The 27,494-nt window shown below is 40.5% G+C and overlaps 1 protein-coding gene across 1 annotated transcript; it reads left to right on the top strand.

The window, feature by feature from the left end:
• Positions 1-723: 723 nt before the first annotated feature.
• On the top strand, positions 724-27,494 carry LOC134536946 (solute carrier organic anion transporter family member 74D-like). The gene is made up of 12 exons (XM_063377056.1): positions 724-1,460; positions 6,601-6,834; positions 8,401-8,604; positions 10,697-10,837; positions 11,908-12,066; positions 12,774-12,938; positions 14,598-14,793; positions 17,344-17,491; positions 19,884-20,077; positions 21,666-21,769; positions 24,588-24,692; positions 27,123-27,494. The coding sequence occupies exons 1-12, from the start codon at positions 1,133-1,135 to the stop codon at positions 27,272-27,274; spliced, it is 2,130 nt and encodes a 709-aa protein (XP_063233126.1). The 5' UTR covers positions 724-1,132; the 3' UTR covers positions 27,275-27,494.

Raw genomic sequence — 27,494 nt, 5'->3', positions numbered from 1 at the left:
CTATTCTAAAGGGGAAAAAACTAAAAACCAACAAAAACTTGAGAATTTCTCACAAAAATTCAATGAATGTTTCTAGTAGTGTTCTTAAAATATTATAGATTTTTCCAGACTAACAGAAGCCCATTATGGGCCGAAAGGACAACATGGTGAGGAATTTGATGACATAATTACAGGTCAAAGTAACAAGAAAGTAGAAAGTTCAGTTCTCAGGCACATTTTTATCACTATAAAACATACTGAAAAAAAAAGGTATCTGAGGTCAACCATCCTCAATCCTCTCATTTAATCAATGATTTACTTAAGATCTTCAACATGACAAAACTCAATATGCAGTTAGGATGATTGAACTAAACCCGGAGGAAAACGAAAATGAAGTGTAAAAATTTTTTTTCAGTAACGATAGAATTATGGAAGAGAATAAGGAAGATATCTTCCATATAGCATAAAGAGAGCAGGTGCTTCTGGCGGAGAGGAGGCATGTGTGATAGTCACGCCTCTTGAGAATGGCTGGGGTGTGTTCAGAAAAACAGCATGACTCTGTGTACCAATGAGATCGTTGGTGAGAACAGCAGAACGAGCAACAATGATGACGACTCGATTCGGTCCTTGTTGACACGTTCTATCTCCCGTGTTGACACGCTTCGATTGAAGACGAGACCTTGGAACCTTAAACAATGAGCGGCATTACGTCGATAAATGTACCTCAAATACGACAGCACTCACAAGGAGCGGTGCTTAACACCAGCGCCTCCGTTCAAACAAGCTTCGGTATTTGTTGAGATCGTGGCATTGTTAAGAAGATTAGTCCCTCTGCTGAGAAGGGGGAAATTTGGTCGGCGAAAATGTGGGAAAAAAATAAGTTCCGACCTTGAGAAGGTTTTAGAACTATACTTTATGAACTAGTGTCGTCTGGGGATCGTCCTAGTCGGTGCCTAGTCGCCCAAGAGGGGCGCGACACAGGTGAAGCTCAGCTTCGGGCGGGGAGAGTGGACAAGAGATCAGGGAGCTACATCATCTACTGCGGAAAAATAACGAGGGCGTACATTCCCAGGCCTGAAGCGCCGTGGTCGCATCGTCTGTCTGGTTTTACGGTTAGGATCACTGACACGGATCCGCCCGACAAGCGCTCACGATGGGCTCGAGAGAGAAGCTGGATGCCCAGGAGGACAGCAGGCTCGCCGACAGTGAGAAAGGCAGCCCCAAGAAGAACGGCGGCACCGAGAAGAGCAGGATGACCGCCAAGGAGATCGAGGACCTGTACAGGGACCACCCCTTGACGGAGGACACGACCTGCGGCTTCGGCTTCATCCGGGGACACTGGCTGCAGCGGTTCAGCAACGAGAAGTACTACGTGTGCATGTACGGCCTGGTGGGGTCCATGTTCGGCGCCTGCTTCTCCTACTTCAACGGCACCATCTCGACCATCGAGAAGAGGTTCAAGATCCCCAGCAAAGTTTCAGGTGAGACTGACCCTGATCGTCAGGGTCATTTGAGTTTCCCCAAAAAACACCATGAGCACATGTTATACTATGGTGTTGTCACAAGAAGAGAATCTTTTCTCTTTCCTTAAGCTTCAGTCTGCACCAGATCAACAAAATTCTTTTAACTCCGAATCCGGCAAACCATTATTAGCGTGCAAACAGTTTACACAAGACTTAAATAATTTCTGTCAACCAAGTATATTAAATGTTGCGACAGTGTGTTGCTGATGGAAGACAACTACACCAAGCTGCCAAAAATCAGACCACGTAAAATTTAAAGTTCTGGATTTCATTTTACATTTAACAAATTTTTGTACTTACAGGAATTTTTTTTTCTCAGAAGTGATCACGGACTCTCTTTGGCAGTGACTCGGTACTCATCAAAAACAACTAGAACAATTCGCGGGTTCAATTACCTCTAGGATAAACTTATTAACAATTTACGTATTCGGTAGAATATCAGTTCGTTGGTTGTTGACTTGCGAGACGTTTCTAATGGGTTGCCCATAATTCTATACACTTTGGTTAAGGGTTAATTATCGGTTCAAAGTCTTCCAGAAAAACTGCGCTAAGGTAAATGTGTCTGAATTTTGTAGCTAGATGTATCGAGATTTACAGTGGAAAAATCTGATTGTTTGATGGACTTTGATACACAATGTCCAAATTCGCAACATGAATTTTCTTATTGGCTCTTATTGGTGTGAAAGAAGCTCGCTCCGCACTTAAACTCAGTCAATGAAAAAAACAATTATCGCAATACATAAAATCTGTGATTCGCCCTAAAAATTACCACGTTATGTAACAGTGCATTCCAGACCATCTTAGCGCAAAGCCTTTTTGGGGATGACTCTACTTATAGCTCACCCGAAATGAATTCATGAAATTTTCCAGTCCCTTCTTATGATGTTAAGTAAAAATCTTATAGTTACAGGACCAAGAATTTAGGTCATTGATTTTGTAGCAAAGTAGAGTTGAAGTACACAGACATGTTATTTTATTTAATAACTGTACCGCAATTATTTGATGCACTATTGACAACCAAGAATATGACGAATTGTTGGCTCAGTCGCGTGCAACATAGACAACGGAAGGCACACGACCTTAGTATCGGCCAATGGGCGTAGCAAAGTGGATTTATTCTGCGTGTAACAGTCGAGTTTAGCCTGGAGTGAAAAGAGCAAAGCGGCGTATTTGGATCATCAACTTAACTTCGCGATCACTTCTACTCGAAAATCGGTCAACTTTCCACTGTCTGTCTCCTCCTCTGGCATTAGGAATTTCCCATGTTATGGCTCAGTATCACACCCCGTGTTATTTAATTAGTTTTCTTGTCATAACTATTATTTAAGGGCTTTATCATGTTATCTCTTTGAAATTTTAGATTTCATCTGACATTTTCTGAACATATTTTTGCTGCATTTGAAATAATAGCGGTAGAAAAAATTCACAAACTAAATAAGCAAATATCTGGTGAGATTATTTGTGGCCCAACAACAGATGCAAGATAGGTATGTATTAGTATAAATTTTGAAGGAAAATTACTTTAGTAATAATGATGACAAGATTATATATATAGGCCTGTAAACAAATTAACGTGTGAGACCAAGTCTTAAAACTGTTCACGCGAAATTAGGCAACTCTGGAGTAAAATGTCTCCCATTAGCTAAGAGTCGACACGGGGCGTGTCGGGATTTCCAGTTTGGGACTTACCACCACGTGCTCGACATGAGAAAGGCCCTCGATAAGTCCACAGCCACCCCCGCTGCCCCCAAGTCTGCAGAAGCCTGTGTCAATAGGATCGGTGATGAATTGTAACCAAGACCGGGTACAGCACTTTGTTTACATGGAAAAATCAGTGGGGTTGGTTGTACGTCTTGATAACATGGTTCTACGTACTTCTTTCAGGGCCGGATTTAGGGGAGGGCAACCGAGGCGAAAGCCCCGGGGCCTCCACAAACGGAGGGCCCCCACAATAGAGACTTCGGAAAAAAAATCTTTCAAATTCCGACAAGTAAACACTAGTAAACATCTTTTCCTTTGATATTCTTTTTTCGCTGTCTTACCTTTACCTACAGTACTTTGCACATACATGATTATATTATTGTTAAATATTAACAGAAATATTCATTAACACTAAAATTTAATTTCATATAATTCTTGTCTCCGATTATATTTATGTATGTTTTTTTTAAATACTAAGAGAATCCACTTGACTTCACAATAAATTATTTATTGGAAAACTCGACTGGAAAAAAATTGTTCATTTTATTTGTAAAATAATTTGGGGCCAGGGGGCCTCCGCTCCTCTGTTGCCCCGAGGCCTCCAGATCTCTATATCCGGCCCTGACTTCTTTATTAACATTATATACATATTATGAATGGATCGAAACCACATTTTCTCAAATTCTAATCTGGAATTAATTTTTTTAAAGAATTTAAATATTAAAAGTCAGTACTAAAGTAAAAACACATATATTTTAGTTATGAAGAAACATTCAAACATAACTGATTTTTTTTCATTTCTAAAATAAATAAGACATTTTTCAAGGATAGTATCAATTTAATTTTAGTCAATAATTTACCCATGAAGTGCTAAAAAAATATCACCACAGCATTGTATCTGGTGGCAAATGCAAACATTTTATTTTACAGCTTCTGAAGGAAAAAAATCCATGATGTAGTCCTTGTAAACTAAACATGTGCTAGCGTTTGAAGTCCTTCAGATACTTCCCTGAAATATTATTCTTTGAATCTTTTTCCTCGAATATAAAATCATTCGAATGGTAAATATTTGAGAATTTTACTGGCCTATCCCTGGCCTATACGTATTTAACACGTTTTCCTCCAGTTTCAGTTGAACGATTTACTAACTAAAACAAAATATTAAAAAAAAATAAAAAATAAACATTACCTAATTGTTAAGGAATTCAATGTAATAAAGGGGAAAAAAAGGAGGGGGGGGGGGAGGTTTACCGACAGCTTTACTTGAATCCTACAGCGATTAAAATGTCTCATTGTAGTAGTACCTCTAATCACTATCGACCGAAAAATTTTGCGAATTTATATTTTACAGTTTAAAATCCAAATGATTACGTTACAAAATAACTGAAAGTCAGTTTATCAGCTGACTCACCGACAGAAAACCAGCCCAATAAATAAATTTCTTCGACACGACATGCAATCACACAAATAATAGCTCTGTGCCATCTGATCCGCACGCGAATTGAGCATGGAGTGTTCTCCAGTCTGTGATAATTACAAGCTCTGCCGTGACTGGGTGCGGCGAAACCTCTGCCCCTTCGATTCCGCGATCGACGGAGTGCGACATGAAGTTAATCCCATGCTGGCACGCAACGAGTTCTGCAACACGCCAGTAATAATAAATTATTCTGTCCTGTTTCAAAGCTGTGTCTCATTACAGGGAAGGGATATGACCAGAAAGACGCCATTTAGGTTACAACAGTTTTTAGGCAATAGCAATGTTCTATCGTTTAATTCTCAAAATTTCTTTTTCATCAAAGCATATTTTAAAATTAATAAAAAATTAAATATCTGAAGTTTATAGTCCCGGATTAAATTATAGGCCGAGTGGCTATTTCACATAAATGGATTGTAACGAGATGTTATATTATTACAAGCTTTTGTTTGTTTGTTTGTTTGTCTGTTCAGTTTAAATCATGCAAGTTAAATTTAAACCACTTCCGCTTGAACTAGAGAGATGAAATTTTACATGATTCATCAGTTCTGATGATAGTAAACTTATTTTTAACACACACAGATTCCGACATTTTTAATTTTGGCCGCCATATAGAAAATCCGTTATTATTATCTAACAAAAAATCGAGAAAAAATTGGGAAATTTATAAAAAAATACTTATATTGATTTAAATTAATATTTTATAAAAAAACAACTGATTCCACAATTTTGATTTATATTGTCATATTTAAATTCAGTAATTATTTATTTTACTTTTTAGTAGGTACATTTTAATAAAACCTTGTTTGAAAAAAATAACAATTTTTTTACATTAATTTTTTTTGTTTTAAGTAGGGACTGGGAAAATGCTCAGCTTTCGACTCTAGGATAGACTCCACAATTCCCTACATATTCAAGCAGATGCAACCTGCTCATTGGCTACTGACTCGCGGAACCTGTCAACTAGAATGCTTGCGATGTGCGTCCCTGGTCAGAAGAACCAGAACTGCAGAACAACAAACAATGCGGACATTAAGTCCAAGCGCCCAACCCCCCGCATGGTAAACTCTTTCTGCTCTGACCAACTCTTCTTCCTGAACCATCCTTCTTTCTCCCGTATTTAACCTGCCTGAAATTAATGCATGAAATTTTGGCATCCCGCGTTGAAGTGCCCAGGGTTTTCCCTGTGTCTGTGCAGGTTTTACCTGGGGCCCAACTCATCTAGTAGTTTAGTCTAGATTTAAGAGTGAGGGGAGTTAAGACATGGCACCGATCGCTGCCATGGCTGGCCAATACCCTCCTAAGCACACGATTCATGTGACCCTCTCACTGCATGGCTAATCCCAGGCGTATAGGCTTCGGCCTGAGACGCACTTAGGTCCCTCCCTCACCCGGACCCCTCCCAAAAACACTTAGTTTTAGTTAGGTTAGGGGAAAAAAATTGATACTTTTTTTTTGGGTTGAAAGTTTTCTATAATTGGCTCAAATTCGTTCAGATAAACTGTAAGCCAATCAGAGAAGAAAATATGTATGCTTGGGTACTGGCACATCGCGGGAGTGAATCCGCGAAGTCAGCTCGTGGTCACGAGGAGGTTGAAGGAAGAGAGATGTGTTATGGGTAGAGACCCGGAAAATTCGCGGGTTCATTTCGTGTTATGCTAAAATTCAAATAATTATACCTTAGTGCTGCTTCTGTCATTGGTTCACTGTTAATCTGGAGGACTGAGTGCCGATTAGAGACCCCTCACTCATAGAAGTGATGAATCACAGGCCACCCAGTCGATACGACTTCACAAGTCAGCAGCCAATGAACAGTTGGCATTTGCCCGAGTGTGTAGAGGATATTGGAGTCTATCCTGGGAGGTCATTGAACCCGCGAATTTTTCCGGGTCTCTAGTTAAGGGTTTGTGTGTGTGTCTGCAGGCATGATCATCGTGGGCAACGACTTCTCCGCGCTGCTGGTGGGCGTGTTCCTGTCGTACTACGCCGGCAAGCAGCACCGGCCGCGCTGGATCGCGCTGGGCATCTACACCGTGGTGTTGTACTGCCTGCTGACGCTGACCCCGCACCTGCTGTACGGTGTCGGCGAGGAGGCCCTGGCTCTCACCGTGGAGCACGGCGGCCGCTCCGTCGCCAACCTCTCCGCCAGCTACGTCGGTGAGTCCCGTGGGTCAGCCTCTCTGTCTCACGCACCTGCCGCGCCCTGCCCTGGTGAGGTCTCGCAGCGCTCCGAACAGTTGCGTCGGTGAGCGCCCCCCCCCGCCACTTCGACCACGCGACCTCGTCTTCCGACCCCCCTCCGCTGGGCCGCCTCGGTGCCTCGTGTCTAGAATATCGTTACCTATATGTATACAAGCTGCTTGTAATATATTTTAAATAAATTTAAAAAAAAAATTTTATACCTTTTGTTTTTATTGCTAAAATATTTTTTTTTAAAATCAAAATAGCAAGCTCAAAAAAAAAAATAGATTTCCATACTTAAATTGTTCACTCTAAAAGACAGTGCTACCGTCTGCTTTATGGTGTAATCATACTGACTATCATATAGCTCGACATTTTTTTTAGTTAATATACCTATGAATCAAATTTTTTAGATTTTAGATATGGTGATTTTTTTAAAATCAGAATAATGTTTAGAAGGCGTTTCTAGGACGAGATGCGCACTTTTCTACATGTTGGTTCAATAGCATTTATTGTAGTTTCGCACTGTTCGTCACGGAAAAGAACGCAAATTTTAAGAGATAAAAAAAAAATTGAAAACACTAAAATCTGCGCAGAACAAGCCTAAATCAGCTGGTGTCAAACAGATGAACCCAACGATCAATATATCTAAACAAGTGTTATGTGGACGGGGACGCACCACAACGCCGAAATACCACAACGCCGAAATGCCAAATTGACCACAACGCCGACTGCTAGAAAACTGCTGTGTACCACAACGCCGAATTACCACAACGCCGAAATACACTAATGCCGAAAAATGCCATTGCAGGACTGCCACAAAGGTTAGGTTAGGTTAGACTAGGTTAGGTTAAACTAGGTTAGGTTAGACTAGGTTAGGTTAGGCTAGGCTAGGATAGGCTAAGTTAGGTTAGGTTATATTACGCTAGGTTAGGTTAGGTAAGGTTAGGTAAGGTTAGGTTTGATTGTGGTATTTCGTCGTTAAGGTACATTTAAGAAACACACACAAATTCATTCAGTTGTTATTTAGGCGTTGTGGTGCACAACAGTTTTCTAGCTGTCGGCGTTGTGGTCAATTTTGACATTCGGCGTTATGGTATTTCGGCGTTGTGGTAACGACCCGTTATGGATGACACAACGGCGACAGCAGGTTTCCTATGACGCTGTTCCTGTCATCAGACTTTTGTCATAGGAAACCTACTGTTGTCGTTGCGTTGTCTATAATAGATGTTTATCTTCATCGTTGTGTTCGTGGGTTCGTTGCGTTGTCCAGGTTTTTTGTTGTGCGTCTGCATTTAATGTTATTGTTTGAAAACTGTCTCGCCTTTGTTAGCCCGATGTTTTCGTCTGTGTTGTTGTTATTTTTTTTTTCATGGCAAAAATTACTTAGTTCTTGTGCTGTGTTCGACTGTGCTGTCGTCGTTGTGTTGTTCACAATACCTGTTTAGGTTTCGATGACGTATTCCCGAAGTAGTGGAAAAAAGAGAGAGCGCGGGGGGAAAAACAAAAGCGTCCAAGTCAGCGGCTCGCCCGGTTTTGCAGACCCGGACCTGAAGAACGTCATGTGCTTCGCCGACGAAGGGCCCGAGTCGCGCTGCAAGGAGGAGGGGGGAAGCCTGAACGTGCCCGCCATCTTGTTGTTCGTCGGCAACCTGATATCCGGCGTCGGCGGCGGGCTGTACCACACCATCGGCATGTCCTACATGGACGACAACATCGAGAAGCACAAGATACCCTTCCTCATCAGTGAGTGGACCGCAGACCATAGATGTGTATGCTATACAGACCATAGATGTGTATGCGATACAGACCACGGAGGTGTTAGTCTATGGAGTGGTTGCAGACTGATGGTCACACACTAAAAAAAATATGTAGGCTACTTTTACAAGGGAAATTCTTAGAAACCCTGTTGCCAAGGATATTTCTTGCAAAACTACAAGGCAGAGCCTTGCAAAATCACACATGGTACGAAGCTCTGCCTTGTAGTTTTACAAGTAATATCCTTGGCAACAGGGTTTACAAGGATTTTTTTTGTAAAATATACAAAAATTTATTTCAGTGCAGGGGAGGGCAGAATTAAATTTCTTAATAATATGTTAGTACATTTAGAATTTAAATATTTATTCAATAATATGTGTTATTCAAAAAAGGTCCTATTATCCACAGCACTGCAGTAAGTTTAGTAAACTATGGCAAGGAAATAGGAGAAAATTACTCAGGGTTCGGTGGGTTGGGAAAGGGGGTATGCCACTATGCCCTCCCCTCTCTGGATCTGAGTCAAAGGAGTATCAATTTAATACCAAAACCATAGCTGTGCAATGGCCAATATGCTATAAATTGGTTTACTAGTTGAAAAGAACTCGTTAGGAAGAATCGTAAAGATGCCATCGTGTAGTGAGTATTGCTAAACAAACATAATACCAACACATCCGCAAGAAATTAGCGTTAAACTGCATTATAACAAAAACAATTGTTTTGCTATGCTGGTTTATGTAAGGGAGGGGGGGGGGGGGGGTTGAGGGCATGGATTATTAAATTTTCAGGAGACGGCAAGCTATGACTTAGTTTAAGCCACTTTTTAATCTCGCCATCGCAATGTTGTTCTCTCCAAAACATCGTGGAAATGGTGCTTGATAACTCCTGATGATGGTTAGTATCAATTAGAATCTCCGACGTTAAAAACTGTCACTTTAATAAATAAAAAAGGGGGGTTGTCTGTAAAGTCGGTTTACGGACGATAATTTTATGTGATAACGTCATAAGAAAACATTGATGAAAAATTGTATACTTTTTAATTTTAAAATATTATTTACAGTTTTTGCAAATTTAATTTAAATAATTTGTTTAAATATAATCAAGAATAATTATTTAAAAAGCCCGCCTTAACCTGTTAGTTCTTATAAAAGATTTTCTCGCACGGTGGTAAGGCCGGTTCTTGCATGCTCGTCTCAGGCAGAACGTGACAATGAGTCATCTTTCTATGTGCGTGCAGCCGGCGTTCATCGATTTATAAGACGTTATAACGTCAAAAAGTCGTTGAAAACTGTTTCCAAATGAAAAAAAAACTACACTTCAGCCAATGCTTTGGGCGTCTAACCAACATGGCGCAACAATAAGCTGAAGGGAAGACTTGCCGTGTAACCACGCAGACATGGCCACCCTAGGGTAAACGCTCTTTTTCATTTTGACTTCAAAAAATACCTTATTTGTTTTACAGTTTGCAACAATAGAGTAATCAAAATTGTGTCTGTGTGGACGTAGTCAGCCTTGTTGAGGTTATAATCTGTCAACGGTACTTGGTACGACCAGAGATTAGGAAAGGATACAGATGGAGCATTAACCGTCAGAAGTGAATACATTCTCCCCCCCCCCCCCCCCCCCCCGGTTCCTCCATTTTCTTTTCCCTGTTTTTTATATACCAATATGGTGGACGTTTGATTATATTTGTATCAGCTGTTCTAGCCTGCTTTTATTAACGACTTTAGTTAATCTGTTCGGAAGAAAATTACATTTACATATTACTGGTTCATATGTTTTATATAGATTAAAAGTCCAAAACGACTCTTCAGGACACAAATGTAATGACATGAGTTGACTTTTTTTTTCAAATCAAACTCCAATACAGGTGCAGCTGATACATTTGTAAACAAACGGCCGCCATATTGATACGTGTAGAGGACTGAAGTCCTCCTCCCCCACTACGCCAAGAATCGGACCATATGCTCCGTTTCTGAGTGTTTCTTTAATCTGTGGGCAACGACCAGGTTTCGAACTGGCAGAACGTGTTGGTGAATCCGTCACTGATGCGTTATTTTATTTTATTTTTTATTTTTGGCAGGTTTGTCGCACTTCGTGAGGCTGCTGGGTCCTGCCGTCGGCTACTCGCTGGCCTCGCTCAGCCTGGAGATGTACATCGCTCCGGATCTCACCCCCACCATCAAGCCAAACGACCCCCGGTGGACAGGAGCTTGGTGGATGGGTGAGCAGACGAACACAGGGGGGTTCACCGAACCCCTGAATCCGTGTTCGCGAATCTCTAGAGTTGTCGGTCTTCTGAAGTGCATAGCGTCCTAGCTCCCGATGTATGTATGCACGACCAGTGGCGGATCCAGGATTTTGGTTTGGGGAGGGGCTTGACCCAGCTGAGGCTGGGCTTTATCAAGGCAAACACTAAAACAATGGTGGACCCAGATGCTTTTGGAGGGAGCTTGAGCCCTGTTCCATGAAGTAAGCTGTTAGAAGTCGGAATTGCACTTTTAAGGCTAAACTAAATATGTAACATCAGAACTTCGTTATTGAATTTCATGTTTTAATGCACCACAAAATACATCTGCCACAATTTATCCCAAGATCACAACTACTCAGCCCAAAACAAAACAAAACAAAACAATTCCCTAACGCCAAAGGCCACTTGTCTTTCAAAACAAACAACTGAATAACAACACTGTGCGACTCAACAAGCCCCATAGCCAGAGGTGCCCACCCCCCTCCCAAAACACTATGACTCACCCCCCTAACCTAATGATGCGCCCCCCCCCCCCCCCCGAAATTTTTTATGCCATTTTCTCAATGATTTACTCAATTATTTTATAATATTATACTTTTTTAGTATTATATTTTATCACATTTTGCATTAATTAAAACTGATTTTCTAATAATAATTTTGGTCATATATCAGGTAATATTTCCATCCTGAACCGACAGATGCCAAACTGCTTTTGTTGAGGAAAGTGCGGGGTTGCCAATTTGATTTACAAGATCCCTTTCAATTATCAAAGCACGAGAAACGTATTTTCGCATTAGAAGCTATAATTATGTAAATAATATATATATATATATAAATATATATATATCTCGTCTTTTAACCACCACACCCCCCCCCCACCCTGAAATTTTAATGACGCAGTCTGCGTCGTTACCACCCCCCCCCCCCCCTTGTGGGCACCCCTGCCTTAGCCCCCCCCCTCTGGATCCGCTACTGTGCACGACCTCTAGTGAGTGTGAACGTTGTCACGTGACGTGACGTGACGTGTGTTCGTCTCGCGGCAGGCTGGATCCTGCTGTCCTTCGTGCTGTTCGTGACGGGCTCCATGATCGGGCTGTTCCCCAAGACGCTGCCCGACGCCGCCGTGCGCAAGATGATCGCCGACGAGAAGGCGCGCCGCGCCGGCGAGAAGGTGCCCGAGGAGACCAAGCCGTCCGTCTCGGGTGAGGCGGCGACGATACATCGACGCTCGGGCGACGATACATCGATACACACGGGCGAGAATCTGTAACCTGTAATCTGTTACCCAGGGGGGGGTCAAAGTTTATCATATCGTTCCCATGTCACGGTCACGATTTTGCAAGCTCAATCAAGCGGGCTTCCTCAGAGAGGAGCTTCCTGATTTCTCCTTCCCCCCTGGATTCTACGCTCATGTATCGATATATCAAAGTATCGATACTCATGTATCGATATATCAAAATATCGATACATACGTATCGGTATTTTTAATGTCTACATTTTCATATCAATATTTTGTTTCTATGGTATTTACGTAAAGACCAATTGAAAAATTACTCAGTTTTTTTTTAATATCCAGGCAAACAAATTTACAGATATTTATCCTTATCAAATTATTCAAAGCCTCGTTTGATAGCGAACGTACGGTAATCATAGTTGATATTGGTTGCCCGGGGACATTTAATCCAGATTAATCGAATTTTTTTTTATCGCGTGCTTTATGATTCGTGTATGCGAAATTCTAATAATTTTTGAAAACTGTTCGCGAGTTTAGGCTCTGCCTCGGGAACAAAGATTCTTCCCATAGAGAATGGGGGAATTTTCGGCCCTTCTGCGATGATGCTTCAGATTACAGTAGCTCGTGATACGACTTCAATATATACATCTCCGTTGTGATTGGTGTGTTTTTCAGACATGCTGGCGGGCTTCTGGCGGCTGCTCAAGAACAAAGCCTACATGGCCATACAGGTGTCCCACATATTCTACCTTTTCGGCTACATGCCGTACTGGGTCTTCATGGCCAAGTACATTGAGGTCCAGTACCGCATCTCTGCTTCCATTTCGAGTCTCATCACTGGTGAGTCATTGCAGCCAGGGCCGCCCAGAGAAACACAAAACCCGGTGGGGGGGGGGGGGAAGGGGGCAAACCATTTTGTCTGCCCCCTTTCGCCATTGGCGTAGCTGTGTTCATAAAGTTGGGGGGGACAAATAATGATTTTGATGTCATGTAAACCCATTCCCCTCCGGGGGTCCTCCGCCGGAAAATTTTGATTTTAAAAGTGCAAAATAGCACTTTTTTTTTAGCAGTTTTTGTATCCAATCATTGGATACATCGATGTTAAAATTATTATTGTTTCCTTAAGATAAAATTTGATGTGTGAAGAAATTACAAATAGATGTTGGGCAGAATAATATTATAAAATAAAAATATCACGGTCTAGAAAGTTGGGGGGAACAGTCCCCTCCACCCAAAATGTTCAGGGGGACACGTCCTCCCTGTCCCCCCGGTTTCTACGCCCCTGCCCTTTCCTCCCTTCCCATTACTTAATGTACATCTTTTCAAATCCCACAGATAAATAAATAACAATTAAAGACCATAAACGTCGCCATAGCCATATCTGTAAATGTGATCTACGCGTATCACATAACTTGCAAGCCGTATGCTTCTGCGAATACTATTTTTTTTCGTTTGAATATAATTTCGAATCAAAAACCATAGCATTCACTAGCAGTGATTAATTTTTTTTTTCACACTTCATAGGAGTCCAAGAAAAATTAATCCAAAGTGCAATAAAATAAAAATAAAAAGATTAATATGCACTGAACCACTGCAAAAAAGCTATGAAATAAAGGACATTTAAAAAAAAAATCCTGGCTATGCATTTTTTCAAACAGTAAATTTTAAGTCTGAAAGTTATTTGTTGATCTGGTCAAAAACATAAAATATAATATTATTAATAATTTCCAATCATATTAATTTGATTATTTGTTAAATGTAAAACAATGTAAGAATAATGTTGCAGCAAAAATCCAAATTTCTCAATAAATTATCATATCTTCGTACATGATAAATTTTATTTTCAATATTTTTTTTTATTGTGAATGTGTCTACATGGTTTTTGTTTTTGTGATTTGTGGTGAAAATAGTCCGAAAAAGCTTTAAAAAATAAGAATTTTTGCACACGACACCACACAACACAACACCACACAACACCACACCATCACAACACAACACCACACAACACCAGACGACACCACACCACACCACACCACACCACACCAGTGGCGTAGCCAGGATTTGTGTATAGGGGGTGTTACGAAGCATGCCCACCCCCGCCCCCCTGTATTAAAGCGGGGGTATCCTCCCCCGGGAAAGTTTGGATTTTAAGATGTAAAATAGTGCTATTTTAGCATGTTTTCGATTCTTAAATTTAAATATTGTAATGGTAAAATTTTTTATTACTTTTAATATGAAAATTTGTTTGAGTGATGAATAAGAAATTAATTAAAGATTCGGTGCTAACAAGGGGGGGGGGAGGGGGGTTGAACCCCTAAACACCCCCTCCCCCCCATGGCTACGCCCCTGCACCACACCACACGACACCACACGACACCACACGACACCACACGACACCACACAACACTAGACCACACCACACCACACCACACGACACCACACAACACTAGACCACACGACACGACACGACACCACAACACCCCCTGGTGGTGGACGCAGGCACGGTGGGGCTGGTGTTCTCCGCGCTGGGGATCCTGGTGTCCGGGATAGTGATCACCAAGTTCCGGCCCAAGGCGCGCTCGCTGGCGCTGTGGAACATCACCGTGGTGTTCATCAGCGTGTTCGGCATCGCCAGCTACGCCTTCATCGGCTGCACCAACAACGACACGTACGGAGTCGTCGACGACCAGGGCCTGTGAGTGCGCTGCGCTTTAACGTGCATTTCCTCCTCTTCGTCTTTCTTTCTCGCTACACGGAACAGAAACACTCACGTGAAATTACACATGTTTGTAATTTTTTTTTTTTTTTTACGTTTACGTGACAAAAAAAACTGTGTTCGTTTTTTTTAAACACCGGGTTCGTATTCTTACTCCGGCCATTTAATCTTATGTGTTGCACCAGTTATTTGCAAACCGTTCTCCTGAATAGCTTTCCAGTCTTAACTCCGCGCGTCAATAAGTACAATAGATTAAAACAAAGTCCAAATATTGAGTATTCGGTTATCTTTTCAGTGGTTTAAACAAGTTATGCTTAAACAAAAAAAAAATATCAATTAAAGTATTAAAATTATGCGGAAAAATTTTTTTTCTCTCTCAACATCTTGGTAAATTAATTTTATTAGGGTTCTGGGAAGATTGAATTTTTTTTAAAATATGAAACATGGAAAATAAATAAAATAAACAGTTTTACGACAAAAGCTACATAAAAACGAATAGTTACAACTCACGTTACAAATTAATAAATGCTCTAAGTTTATGCGGGAGTTGAAAGTTTTTTTTTTTTTTAAATATTAAGTAAACGATATTTTAAAAATAAAATCACCCAAAACAATTTATAGTTAAATTACAAAATCAATTTAAATCAAGGCAAAAAATTATAACAAAACAATTTAGGAAATCATTGCTTTAAAGCATGGGTTCTCTCGCTAAGCTGTGTTAGTACATTTTATATTATTTGTCTTTAATTTGTTACGATCCTTATATTTATTACTATTTAAGCATTGCGAATGAATTTTTGTTATAAATTTATGTGTAAGATATACTCTATACGTTATATGTTACATGTAAAAGACTTGACAAAATATTCATAAGTATTATTTTTTGCCCGATGAACAACGTCATGGTTATTCAAAAGAAGTTGTGTGTTCACTCAGCTGAGTAACGCATACAAACTAAATTTTATAATCCCATTGTCAAAACATTTCTTCATTAAATAACTGAAATTTAGAAAACAAAAATCCAAGAGAAAAATATGGGGTATTTTTTCTCAATATTATTTCACTTTTGTATTTTTTTGTCCATTATTCATGTTGAATCCTTAAATTAACTATTTTTGATTTTTATGAATGGTTTTATCCCTCTAAAACTTGTGTACTAAATGGTTTTTATAACTGTCTGGGCCGATTTATACTTACTTCGTCACTAGCATGAACTGAGCATGTATTCTTGTGGATAAAGGGTTTTCAATGAACCATTTGTATGAAACATTTATTGCAAACTTATTTTTTCGTTTTGAATTTTATTCATACATCTGTAAGAACTAGGTTTCCTCAACTCTTTAGGAACACGTGATTTTTCACGATTTCGGGAAGACGAAACATTCTTTTTTAGTTAAATATCCATGCGTCCAAATGGTTAGCAGCCCAATACAATGCTAGCTCTTCATCTAATTTCTGTAGTTCTTGAATATCGTTTAGCTTAAATCTATTTAGTTTTCATTCTGGTAACTGAGAGGGGTGCAGCTTTATGTTTAGTTCCATAATTAGCTTGATCCTTTGGCTGGAATGTGTTTATCGTGCATGTACCTACTTTATTTCTTATATATTTATTTTTTCTTTCTTCTTTCTTTGTTCTTGGTCCTTCTTTCTTTCTTTTTTGGTTGAAACATCGTGCATCAATTATTCATTATGTTAAGGGCTTCGCCTACCCGGGCACACACACGGTGCGCAGAGCTTCAGGTAAAACAACGCGATTTCAAAACTACTCAAGATATCCGAGTGGGGCATGCATGCGAAAAGCATTTAAGAGTTCGCTGATAGCCGAAAATTACTTTTGATTTCGGATTAAGTTTTTAAACTGTATTTTTAGAAGAGTTTAAATGGCTAAAACGCGTGTTTTCAGAGTAATTTTTAGCCGTAAAACAACCGGTACAGATTATTGAAAGCACTGAAATGACTTGCATAACACCCCTTTATCATCATTTCTCGGCCATATAATTTTAAGGTCAACGCTCAAATTTCACAGTTGTCCTGTGACGACGAGAAGACTGCGCGCCAGTTCAGAGCCTTGCGCTTAGAGGCGATACCGCGCTAGAAATACCATCGAGCGTCGCGCTTATCATCCCGCCTCACTAACACACGTACACCCCTTAAGGACGTAATTAAAATTTTTAGTTCGGAAGAACGCAAATCTGCAGGATTCTAAAAGGGCGCGAGCCGATAGTTTTGCGCGTGGATTTTTGACCGACACAATCTGCCTCTGTATACGGTGCTTGAATGTTGTGTACTGCCCATATTTTAAGCCTATGCAACAAGTAAAAAAACATTTCATCATGTGCAGAAAGTTTCACATTAAAAAAAAAACAGTTTCGACTTTTAAGTTCATCCACCCAGTTTCACGGTTACTGTTCTACTCGTACATGCAGGTCTCCAATGGAAAGAGGCTGCTAAATGCCAAAAGTGGGTAGGACGGGTGGGATCTACGCCCATGCAGGGTTGTACTTGAACGTGGTGCGTCGTGTTTCGAAGGCTGCAGCTGGACCTGACCTGCAACGCCAACTGCAGCTGCGACCAGGTGCGGTACACCCCTGTGTGCTCGCAGTACGGCGACCGCTCCTACATATCGCCCTGCCACGCCGGCTGCTCGGGCGAGAAGACCACCGTCAACGGGACTGTGGTGAGTCCCGGCTGCCTGGCCAATCAGAAAAAAAAAAGACATGCGATAATGCTTCGAGTTCTTTTGTTTTTTTCCTCCCCAAAATATCGGGAAGCCTTTTTTACACAGACGAGAGAGCCAAAACCCGAAGTTCCCCGAAGTTCATGCTCGCTTTTTTTTCCTCCGTATCTTTAATGTAGCTATCCTAACCAAATCAACCGTCCACTGTGTTTTAAAGTATTTATAATGTAGCTAACCTAACCTAATTGACCAGGGGTGCAACAACTAAATTTCCAAAGGGGGGGCAATATAACATTTATAAAGAATCATCGATTCCCCCTATTGAATTGGGGAGTCCGGGGGTCCTCCCCCGGGAAAATTGATATTTCAAGGTGGAAAATGGTGCTATTTAAGCAGTTTTACTATCTAAAAATTGATTACAGAGCACTTTCTTTGCCCTCGTTTGCTCCCACTTCAAGGTTTCAGAGGGGGGGGGGGGGGGGCAAAATACCCTTGCCCCCCCCCCTGTTGTTGCGCCCCTGTAATTGACCATTAGTCCATTAGTATCCTTTTATGAACACTTTTACAATGAACCAAAAAAATCCTGATGATACATGATCGGACGTTTGGCTCTCTCATCTGTGAAAAGGCTTCCCCACAATATCGCAGTCGAGCGTAAAACTGCGCTGCGTATTTCGTCGAGGAGAACGTTGCTACGTTGCTACGCTATTACGTTGCTACTTTGCGGCCGAGGCAGGGTCTGCATGGATGTATGACACTCATAGCAGCCGGTTTGTTTGCCCTACCAGGGGGACAGACTTGTCGTTACGGCCAGCCGGAAGAGTTCGTGAAGGTGAGGTGAGGTGAGATGGGGTGTGGAGCAGCGGGGGAAACGGGAGTACCCCGAGAAAACCCACAGGAAACTTCCGCCAAGAATCCCGCTAGCGAAAATCCTGATTCGACCCCGCCGAGAATCGTTCCCCGGACGCCTTGTTAGGAGACGAGTGTTCTAACCACTCTACCGACGCGTCTTTTGTTACGGAATACGAAAAAAAGCCACTAAAGAGTATGCATGCCTCCTTTTTTATAGATTTAATCATCTAAAAAATATTCAAACCTTAAAACCCCCTGTTTCGTGTTTTTATTTTTCCTGTAGCAATGTTTTCCTCATCCCAATTCACAGCGAGGATTATTGTTTGAAAGAGATGATGTTAAAAAGTGGCTGAATAACATGAAAAAATGGTTTGGAAAGCAAAGCCTTGTCTAAATGTACGGCTGTTTTTTTAAACCGAGCCGGCAGGCCACATTTCGTTCACTAAAAAACTACTGTTAGTCTCAGTAAATAAACGAAGACCACCATCTTAAAATGTAGAAAATGTTTGATATTTGGGTGTCAAATATATATAAAACTATGCACTGCGTCAAATTACTATTGAAAATTCAATAAACGTATTTTTTTTTAAAGTATGTCTACTGAAATACTAAATGTAAACAAACATATGCGTCGTATGAGTTCAGCTGATTTTAACACGACTCGTGAAAAATCGCAAGTCACGATGGCACCATGCATGACAGCACAAAATCAGCCTGTTTCATCATCACTCGAAGACATCAATCATTATTAGATACCCTCTCAATTCCTGGCATATATTTTACCAAATCTATTTTCCTGAATCTTATTCATACACAATGGATTGTCAACTGTTTATTGGCAGGCAATTGTGTTAAAAGTCATCTCCGTATTTCATTTATTTAAGCAGGATTCACATGACGATGACAAAATGACTAATACTCTTCAAGTATTCTAATGCATATCAAAATGTCCAATCATACGAGTGGCATGAACATACAAATGTGCGTAAGGCAGCTGGAGGGTTGTATGCAGAAATTGCATGGTCACTAGTCATCATCACTCTATGCGATCACCATTCTATGTGATTTTCACTCTATGTGATAATCACCAGTGTATTCAGTTTCACCACCAGCATGTAATACCACTCTGTGAGATCTTCAGTCTCTGTGATCATCAATATATATAATCATTATTCTTGGTCATCACCAGTCTAAGTGATAACGAGTCTATGTGATGACTCGTCTATGTGATCACTCGTCTATGTGTTCACTAGTCTATGTGTTTACTAGTCTATGGGTTTACTAGTCTATGTGTTTACTAGTCTATGTGTTTACTAGTCTATGTGTTCACTAGTCTATGTGTTCATCACTCTATTGTATCACCAGTCTATGTGTTCACCACTCTATTGTATCACCAGTCTATGTGTTCACCACTCTATGTGTTCACCACTCTATGTGATCTTCAGTCTCTGTATCATTATTCTATGCCATCACCACTCTATGTGATCACCACTCTATGTGATCAGCACTCTACGGCACAGGCGTGCCCTCGCTGTCGCAGATGTACACCGACTGCTCGTGCATCGCGCCCAACTCCAGCCTCCCCAAGGACATGGACCCGGCGGGCGGCTACGTCACGGACGGGGCCTGCCCCTCCGACTGCATGAGGAAGTTCCTGATCTTCGTGAGCATCGTGTGCCTTCTCAAGTTCACGGGCGCCACCAGCAGGTCCTCCAACTTCCTGGTGTCCATCAGGTGAGCTCCCCGTGCGCTCGGTAGTGCCAACTGCTCCGAACCAATCAAATAAAATTTACCATTTGCATTTTGACGTTGTAGTGAGGTTTTGTTTGACTTTTTTTTTTGTAACTTTTGAACAAACGTCTCCTCAACTTTGGGATCATTAAAGATGGCGAAGAGTGATGATTAGCGAAACTAGAATTTAAGGTGCCTGCCCAGCCAAGGGTGTATTTTTTACTAAGGCAGTGTGACCCTCCCTGTTGCATCTACCATGGTATCGACTCTAGGCACAGGGAATGGACTGACGCGCAGTATTCTAGTCGTGCGTAGGCCAACTGTGAGATTTTAGTGGAGACTGTGCCGTCATATGGTATAAAGGTGTAATGCAGGTCCCTTAGTGTTTTCACTTCCCTAAAAAAACGGTTTCATAACGAAATCCGGACACAATTCCACTGATTTGAACTCAGTGTATTCTTAAATGTTTTCGTAAACAGACATCGTTCAAAGGTCTTGAACATTTTTAGGTAGGTATCGAAGAAATACTACATAGTTACCATGGTGCGACTTCAGGAAATTTTTTATATAGTTTTTCGTTTCATGATCCACAGACCCCAAAACCATCGTCAACTCAAGAGTCATATTTTTTATCTACACTATAACTGCCGTAATTGTGCACAAATCACTTACAAACTGATATGTACATAAAATATAGTAATCCAAAAATTTCGGTCGTGTTCGTTTGTGGACAAAATTCCACCAAAGAGGTAGAAATGGGGAAGGTTTTTTGAAAAACAGAAAAATGGCAGTAACTCCCATAATATGAAAAAATATCGCATCCGTTTGAACCTATTATAACTCGTAGGGCAAAAATACCAAAAACTACTTGGTTTGATGTCACGTTAATCGGACGCGTATCTCCCTGGTGGGAGGCGAGTTATATGACCACATGACCACTGTGTCCTCACAATCAACGACCATACATCTGAAAGACTGGAAACTCAACGTTGTTTTTCTATACTCGTATACAGTCACCGACTATACTGCCATCTATGAATCTACAACTGAAGAAACGTGATCGAAAGTGCGTGACGATAAATGTATTGAAAAATCAAATTCCAACGTTTTTTTTTAGGTTCGACTGTAGGCACTAGATAACGGTTTCTCACATAGTAGAGTATTATTAATAATAAACGTCCAAGATTTGTATGATCGATGCAAACTTCAAAATGCTAAATTTGACTTTGTTTTAAAAACAGTTCTTCTTTATGTTATGGACTATATTATAACGGCTAAATTAATTTCCTTATCTGTTATAAGATATGTCAGGTGGTAATACATCACCGTAAAAAAACACATTAAATAGATAATAATATTAAAAATAATTAATGTTTTCTACTACTATTTATTATTTATTTCATACATTTAATTAAGTCATAAACGCTAGAATAAATATTACTACAATTACTAAAGCGCTCTGAATTTACAAAATAACTGTGTAGCTATAGTAATGCTGTCTATAGTGACGATTTTTGAACACTACCTACTTGCGTTCTTATGGGACTGTTTGAGTGGTTATTTGAGATACGAGTGTGTGGTTTGTTCCCAGATGTGTCGAGGAGCGCGACAAGACGGTGTCGATGGGTCTGGGCATGGCGCTTCTGTCGGTATTCACGTTCCTGCCGTCGCCCATATTCTTCGGATACATCCTAGGTAATCGACAGTTCGACACATTCCAGTGAGTGTTGAGCAGTGAGAGTACAAGGTATACTTCACTTTGCAAATGAAACAGGAACAGGCGAAGTGGAAAGTACTGGTGGGGAGGAAAATGTTTCTGTTGTAAAGCGGGCTTTGCGGGAATTTTTTTTTAGGAGGTTTCACAAGTTGAGGGTAACCAGAATTCGTTCAATGTAGTAAACAAGCACCCAAAATATTTCGGGAGAAGGTGCTGATGATGTTTAGTAGGTATACATGAGAATTTAGAATGTGACAGAGATAAACATAACCAATTACATAAAATAAATACATCCCTTTAAGACCTTACCGCAATCCAACTATGATTCAAGGTTCTGGTTGCTCGCAAACGTGGCGCTGATAATCAGCTAGGGAGGGGAACATTGGCTTCATGCAGCCTCCATGCATGCACGACCATCCTCTGGTTGAAAGCACCATAGAACTGTTCTTACGACTCATAAAAATGTTATATAGAATGTTACATATACTGATATTTCAGTTGCTGGTAGTTTTGTAAGTAAAGCTGAACACTCGATGACCTGTCGCATCCATCCGTCATCTGTCCGTCCGTCAACTAGCTGAGTGATACACAATCATCTGCACATCTGTCAAATACTTTTCCTTTCAGATGCTGCCAACATACTAAAAATCTTATACAATGATGAAAATTTATCTTTATTAGAATGATGATCATGAAAGTTCGGCACTTTTTTTTTCACTCTGATGTGTATTGATACAAACCGTACAATATAAGTGGAGCATTGACTATCCGAACCTCGGTCAACCGAACGCGTTCCAGAGGGCCAAATTAATTCAAATCTGCGCGCCACGCACTGCAGGATTTCCGCACGTGGCCGCAAGCATTGTCAGAGCAGGAGCGGTTTTCAGCATTTCTGATAGACTAAGAACAGGAATGGTGTTAGTGTATCAACTGTATCCAATGAGTATGGAGCTGGAAAAGCAACAATATCGGATATTAAAAAGAATCGGGTTGCCATTACAAATTTGCGAGTGTGCTTAACAGTGAACGTGGAAGCTTGCGCAGAAATAAATATAGTTAAAAAAAACTAAAGAAACATGCTTTTAAAGATTATCAAACTAAAAAGTAAAAAATAATTTTAAAATTAAATTTATGACAATAGTATATAAGTAATACTAGTATAAATGAGAAAAAAGCATGGGGCGCTTGATATTCAAAAAATATGGCACAAAGCGCCTCAAGCTTTTTTCTCATTTATACTAGTATTGCTTATATACTATTGTCATAAATTTAATTTTAAAATTATTTTTTACTTTTTAGTTTGATAATCTTTAAAAGCATGTTTCTTTAGTTTTTTTAACTATATTTATTTTTAACTTTTTAGTTTGATATTATTTAAAAGCATGTTTTTAGTTTTTTAAACTATATTTATTTTTAACTTTTTAGTTTGATATTTTTTAAAAGCATGTTTTTTTAGTTTTTTAAACTATATTTATGTATAATTATCATAGGGAAATGAGTTACCGACACTACCTATTACCATCTGAGATAACTATTTGGAGTTGCAACGTCACAAAGAAATGGTAAAGTCTCTACGAATCATTTGCAGTTAGATGTATGGATATAATATTAGAATTTACCGGGGAAAAAAAAACTTTTTTTTTCGGCGTGGCCGGGAGTAGAACCCACGATCTTTGAATCCGAAAGCTGACGTCGCAGAAGTCGCGCGCCTTAGACCGCTCGGCTAACGAACGTAATGAAATGGGTGGGACATTTTACTGTGATGAGTCACTCACTCTTAGTCGAAAGAGTTACAGACGGACAGACAGAGTTACAGACGGACAGACAAACATACAGGTGAAGCTAATATAAAGCATGTAAAAACAATGAAAATGGCAGAAAATTGGGACTCAGACGTTGGAGCATGGTTAATGCATATGCGTAGCCAAGGGGAAACCAATAAGTATCCCTTTGATTTGAGAAAAAGCTCTTGAAATTAACAAACAACTTAAAAGGCAACACTGATTTTAAAGCAACTGCCGGCTGGCTTACGCATTTCAAATTCCATGCGTAGAATTAGGTAATTGGACGTTTATGTTGTGTGTCAGCAGACAAAGGAAGAAAAGTTCGCCCTATCTTCAATTCGTGTGATGGCTGACAGATAGATGACTTGTGTGTCGGCAGAAAAAGGAAGAAAAGTTCGCCCTATCTTCAATTCATGTGACGGCTGACAGATAGATGATGTGTGTCGGCAGACAAAGGAAGGAAAGTTCGCCCTATCTCCTATTCATGTGACGGCTGAAAGGTGACTTGTGTGTCGGCAGACAAAGGAAGAAAAGTTCGCCCTATCTTCTATTCATGTGATGGCTGACAGGTGGCTTGTGTGTCGGCAGACAAAGGAAGAAAAGTTCGCCCTATCTTCAATTCGTGTGATGGCTGACAGATAGATGACTTGTGTGTCGGCAGAAAAAGGAAGAAAAGTTCGCCCTATCTTCAATTCATGTGACGGCTGACAGATAGATGACGTGTGTCGGCAGACAAAGGAAGGAAAGTTCGCCCTATCTCCTATTCATGTGACGGCTGAAAGGTGACTTGTGTGTCGGCAGACAAAGGAAGAAAAGTTCGCCCTATCTTCTATTCATGTGATGGCTGACAGGTGACTTGTGTGTCGGCAGACAAAGGAAGAAAAGTTCGCCCTATCTTCAATTCATGTGATGGCTGACAGATGACTTGTGTGTCGGCAGAAAAAAAAAACCTCGCTCGCTCTATCCATGAGGTGGCTGACAGCGACTGTATCTGAGGACGCGTGTGTTTCAGACAAGACGTGCATGGTGTGGGGAATGTCCTGCGCGGGAACCAGGGGCAACTGCTGGCTCTACAGCGGCGAGGCCATGAGGACTGCACTCAACTTCACCGCGGCAGGTGAGTCGCCCACATTATTCACACACGTGACATTCACACCGTAAATGGCTCATGTTCTGCACGTGGGATACATGTTTGGTCATAAGGAGAGATACACGTGTCTGTAAGGTCGGTTTACGGACGATAATTTTACGTGATAACGTCATAAGAAAACATTGATGAATAATAATTGCATACATTTTTAATTTTCAAATATTATTTACAGTTTTTTTGCAAATTTAATTTAAATAATTTTTTTAAATATAATCACGAACAATTAGTTAAAAAAGCCCGCCTTAACCTGTTTGATGATATAGAAGATTTTCTTGCACGATGGTTGGCCGGTTCTTGCACGCTCGGCTCGGGCGGAACGTGACAAATGTTTCGTGCGTGTAGCCGGCGTTCATTGATTTATAAGACGTTATCACGTCCAAAAACCACATATTTTTGTTTTAATTTTTTTCCTTCTGTCTGTTAACATTACAACTTCTTGTGAAATCCATCACAATGATTTAGATGGAAATTGGCAAGATAATAATATACGTCGGGAGGTAACATTTTGAATCGGTTTTATGTTCCGAAACATCACATAGTTCCCGTATATGCCCACATTTTTTTTGGAGGCACCAGTAAAAATACTACTTTACGAGAACTAAGTCGAGTAACTAGTTGGTGTACAATACGTATTGTGAAAAATGAGATTAACCGAGAGTGGTGGCGCATTGGTAAGAAATAACCCTAGTCAAGAACTCGGCTAAGTCATCTTAATTTTCAGTGGTTTTTTAAAAGAAAAAAAAAGTCCTGACAAATGCTGGAAATTATCAAAAAAAAAATTCCATGTACCTTTACCAATAAATGTTTCCTCACTGTGTCTATTGTTCATGTTCCTTGAATGACCTAACGACGCAAAGTCTCCCAACCTCCAGAAAATATGTGTGCGTGGAGTCCACTGGTGACGGAAGTGAAACTTCTTGCTTATTAGGTATAGATAGCTATACATTATTATTATCTTTTAATTGAACAAAATATAATAATTGAGAATAGTAAGGATGCAGGTATGATCTCAAAAAAAATACTCACATAATACTGTTAAACAATGCTGATTTAAAGAAGTAATTAAATTAGGTAATAATACATCCATGAAAGAACAATATTTTCTAGCGAATATGGCCTGTGGCACGGTGCACAATAATAAGCTCAAACCCCGTTCTGCCCAAATACTCCCTTAAGTCAGGATGGCGCCAGGCGCAGACGGGTCCCTACCGCCGTGACCCGCCTGTCCCTGCAGCATGGCGGGGTTCAACCTGAGCCGCACGCCGCCACGTGGAGCCCGCTCAAGGCTGCTCCAGCGATCACCGCCCGCGCTAATGGCCCCGGGGTGGGGATAGCGCGACGTCCATCCGAAACGGCCATCTTTGAAATTTTAGACCAAACCATATGGTAATGCGTTAAGGTACCCGCCTAGTGAGGGGTGTGTTTGCGTTGGTGAGACGAGATGATAAGCGCGACGCTCGCTGGTGCTTCTAGCGCGGTGTCGCCTCCGGACTGGCGTGCACAGGACAACCATGAGATTTGATTGGTAACCATGACATTTTCAAGAGTATAAATGTAGGTAAAGGTGCATTGCAAGTCAATTGAATGCTTTCAAGAATGTGTACCGGAAGTTCCGTGCCTAAATATTATTCTGAAAACGCGCGTTTTAAGGCATTTTCACTTTCTCTCTTTTTAAAAAAAACACAGTTTGAAACGAAATATGGAATTAGAAATATTCATACGCCCTCAGAATATTCTTTAAAGCCTTTTATAAACAAACGCCACTCATGTATCTAGAGAAGTTTTCAAATCGCGTTGTTTCTCCTGGAGCTCTGCATACTGTACGCGTGTCCAGGTAGGCAGGGGCCTTAATTGGGGTGCGGAGTGGCCTGTATCGCTTACGGGAAAACAAGGCAAGAGATGGAGCCAAGGGTCGACCTTATTTGTTTGCCGAACTCAATCGAAAGTTGTGACCGTCCACTTTTTTTTTTTAAGTGAAACTTCTAATGCGACTTCCAACAAGGTACCGTTAAACGTTTAACGCTACCATGGAGGGGGTATGAAAGCACTGTTTCGTTAAACGTTCAACGCTCCTGGGTTAGGGGGAATAGAAAGAGACAGAGCGAGAGTGAATGCGTGGCACTCGAACGCATGCGCGTAGTAGCTATACCTGTTACAGGCCAGTTATCATAATCCCATTGTAAATGTTATAGATTTGGATATTTTTCCACTCGAAAATGATAATTAAAAGATGCGATCAATTGTAAGCAATGTTAATAAAGTTTGTCTTAAAGAAACAATAAAATTTCACTAAAAATCAATTTCTACCCCTTCCTATTTTCATTTCCACATTACGAAGTTTCACTTCTTCCGCGCGGAGGGACTCCACGCACTATTTTTTTTCTTCTCTTGTTTCAGCTTTCATTGCCGTCGGAGCCATCTTCGACATCTCCGTGTGGTACTACGTGAAGGACGTGAAGATCTTCGATGAAGAAATCGAACTGAAAGACATCGTGGAAGGGGAAGAAAATGTCGAGGAGCAACTGATAACAGAGAAAGGAATGGAGTGATGACTCGACCCTTTGACAGTCGTTAAAAAATTTAAAAAAAAACCCAACAAAAATAACTATTTTTATACGTTCTTTATTTGTTATTTATGGTGTCGCCATCGTGTTCTGTTAAAAGAATATGATTCTTAGCCTGTACATATGTTAATAAAATTGGCTGTAAATATAATGAAACCGAGAGGTTTCATTGAAGCAATAAATAGTTTTAAAGTGTTCCAAAATA

This window comes from Bacillus rossius, chromosome 11 (genome assembly GCF_032445375.1).
Source record: "Bacillus rossius redtenbacheri isolate Brsri chromosome 11, Brsri_v3, whole genome shotgun sequence".
Taxonomy (NCBI): Eukaryota; Metazoa; Arthropoda; class Insecta; order Phasmatodea; family Bacillidae; genus Bacillus; species Bacillus rossius.
This window is presented reverse-complemented; position numbering and strand designations above follow the sequence as displayed.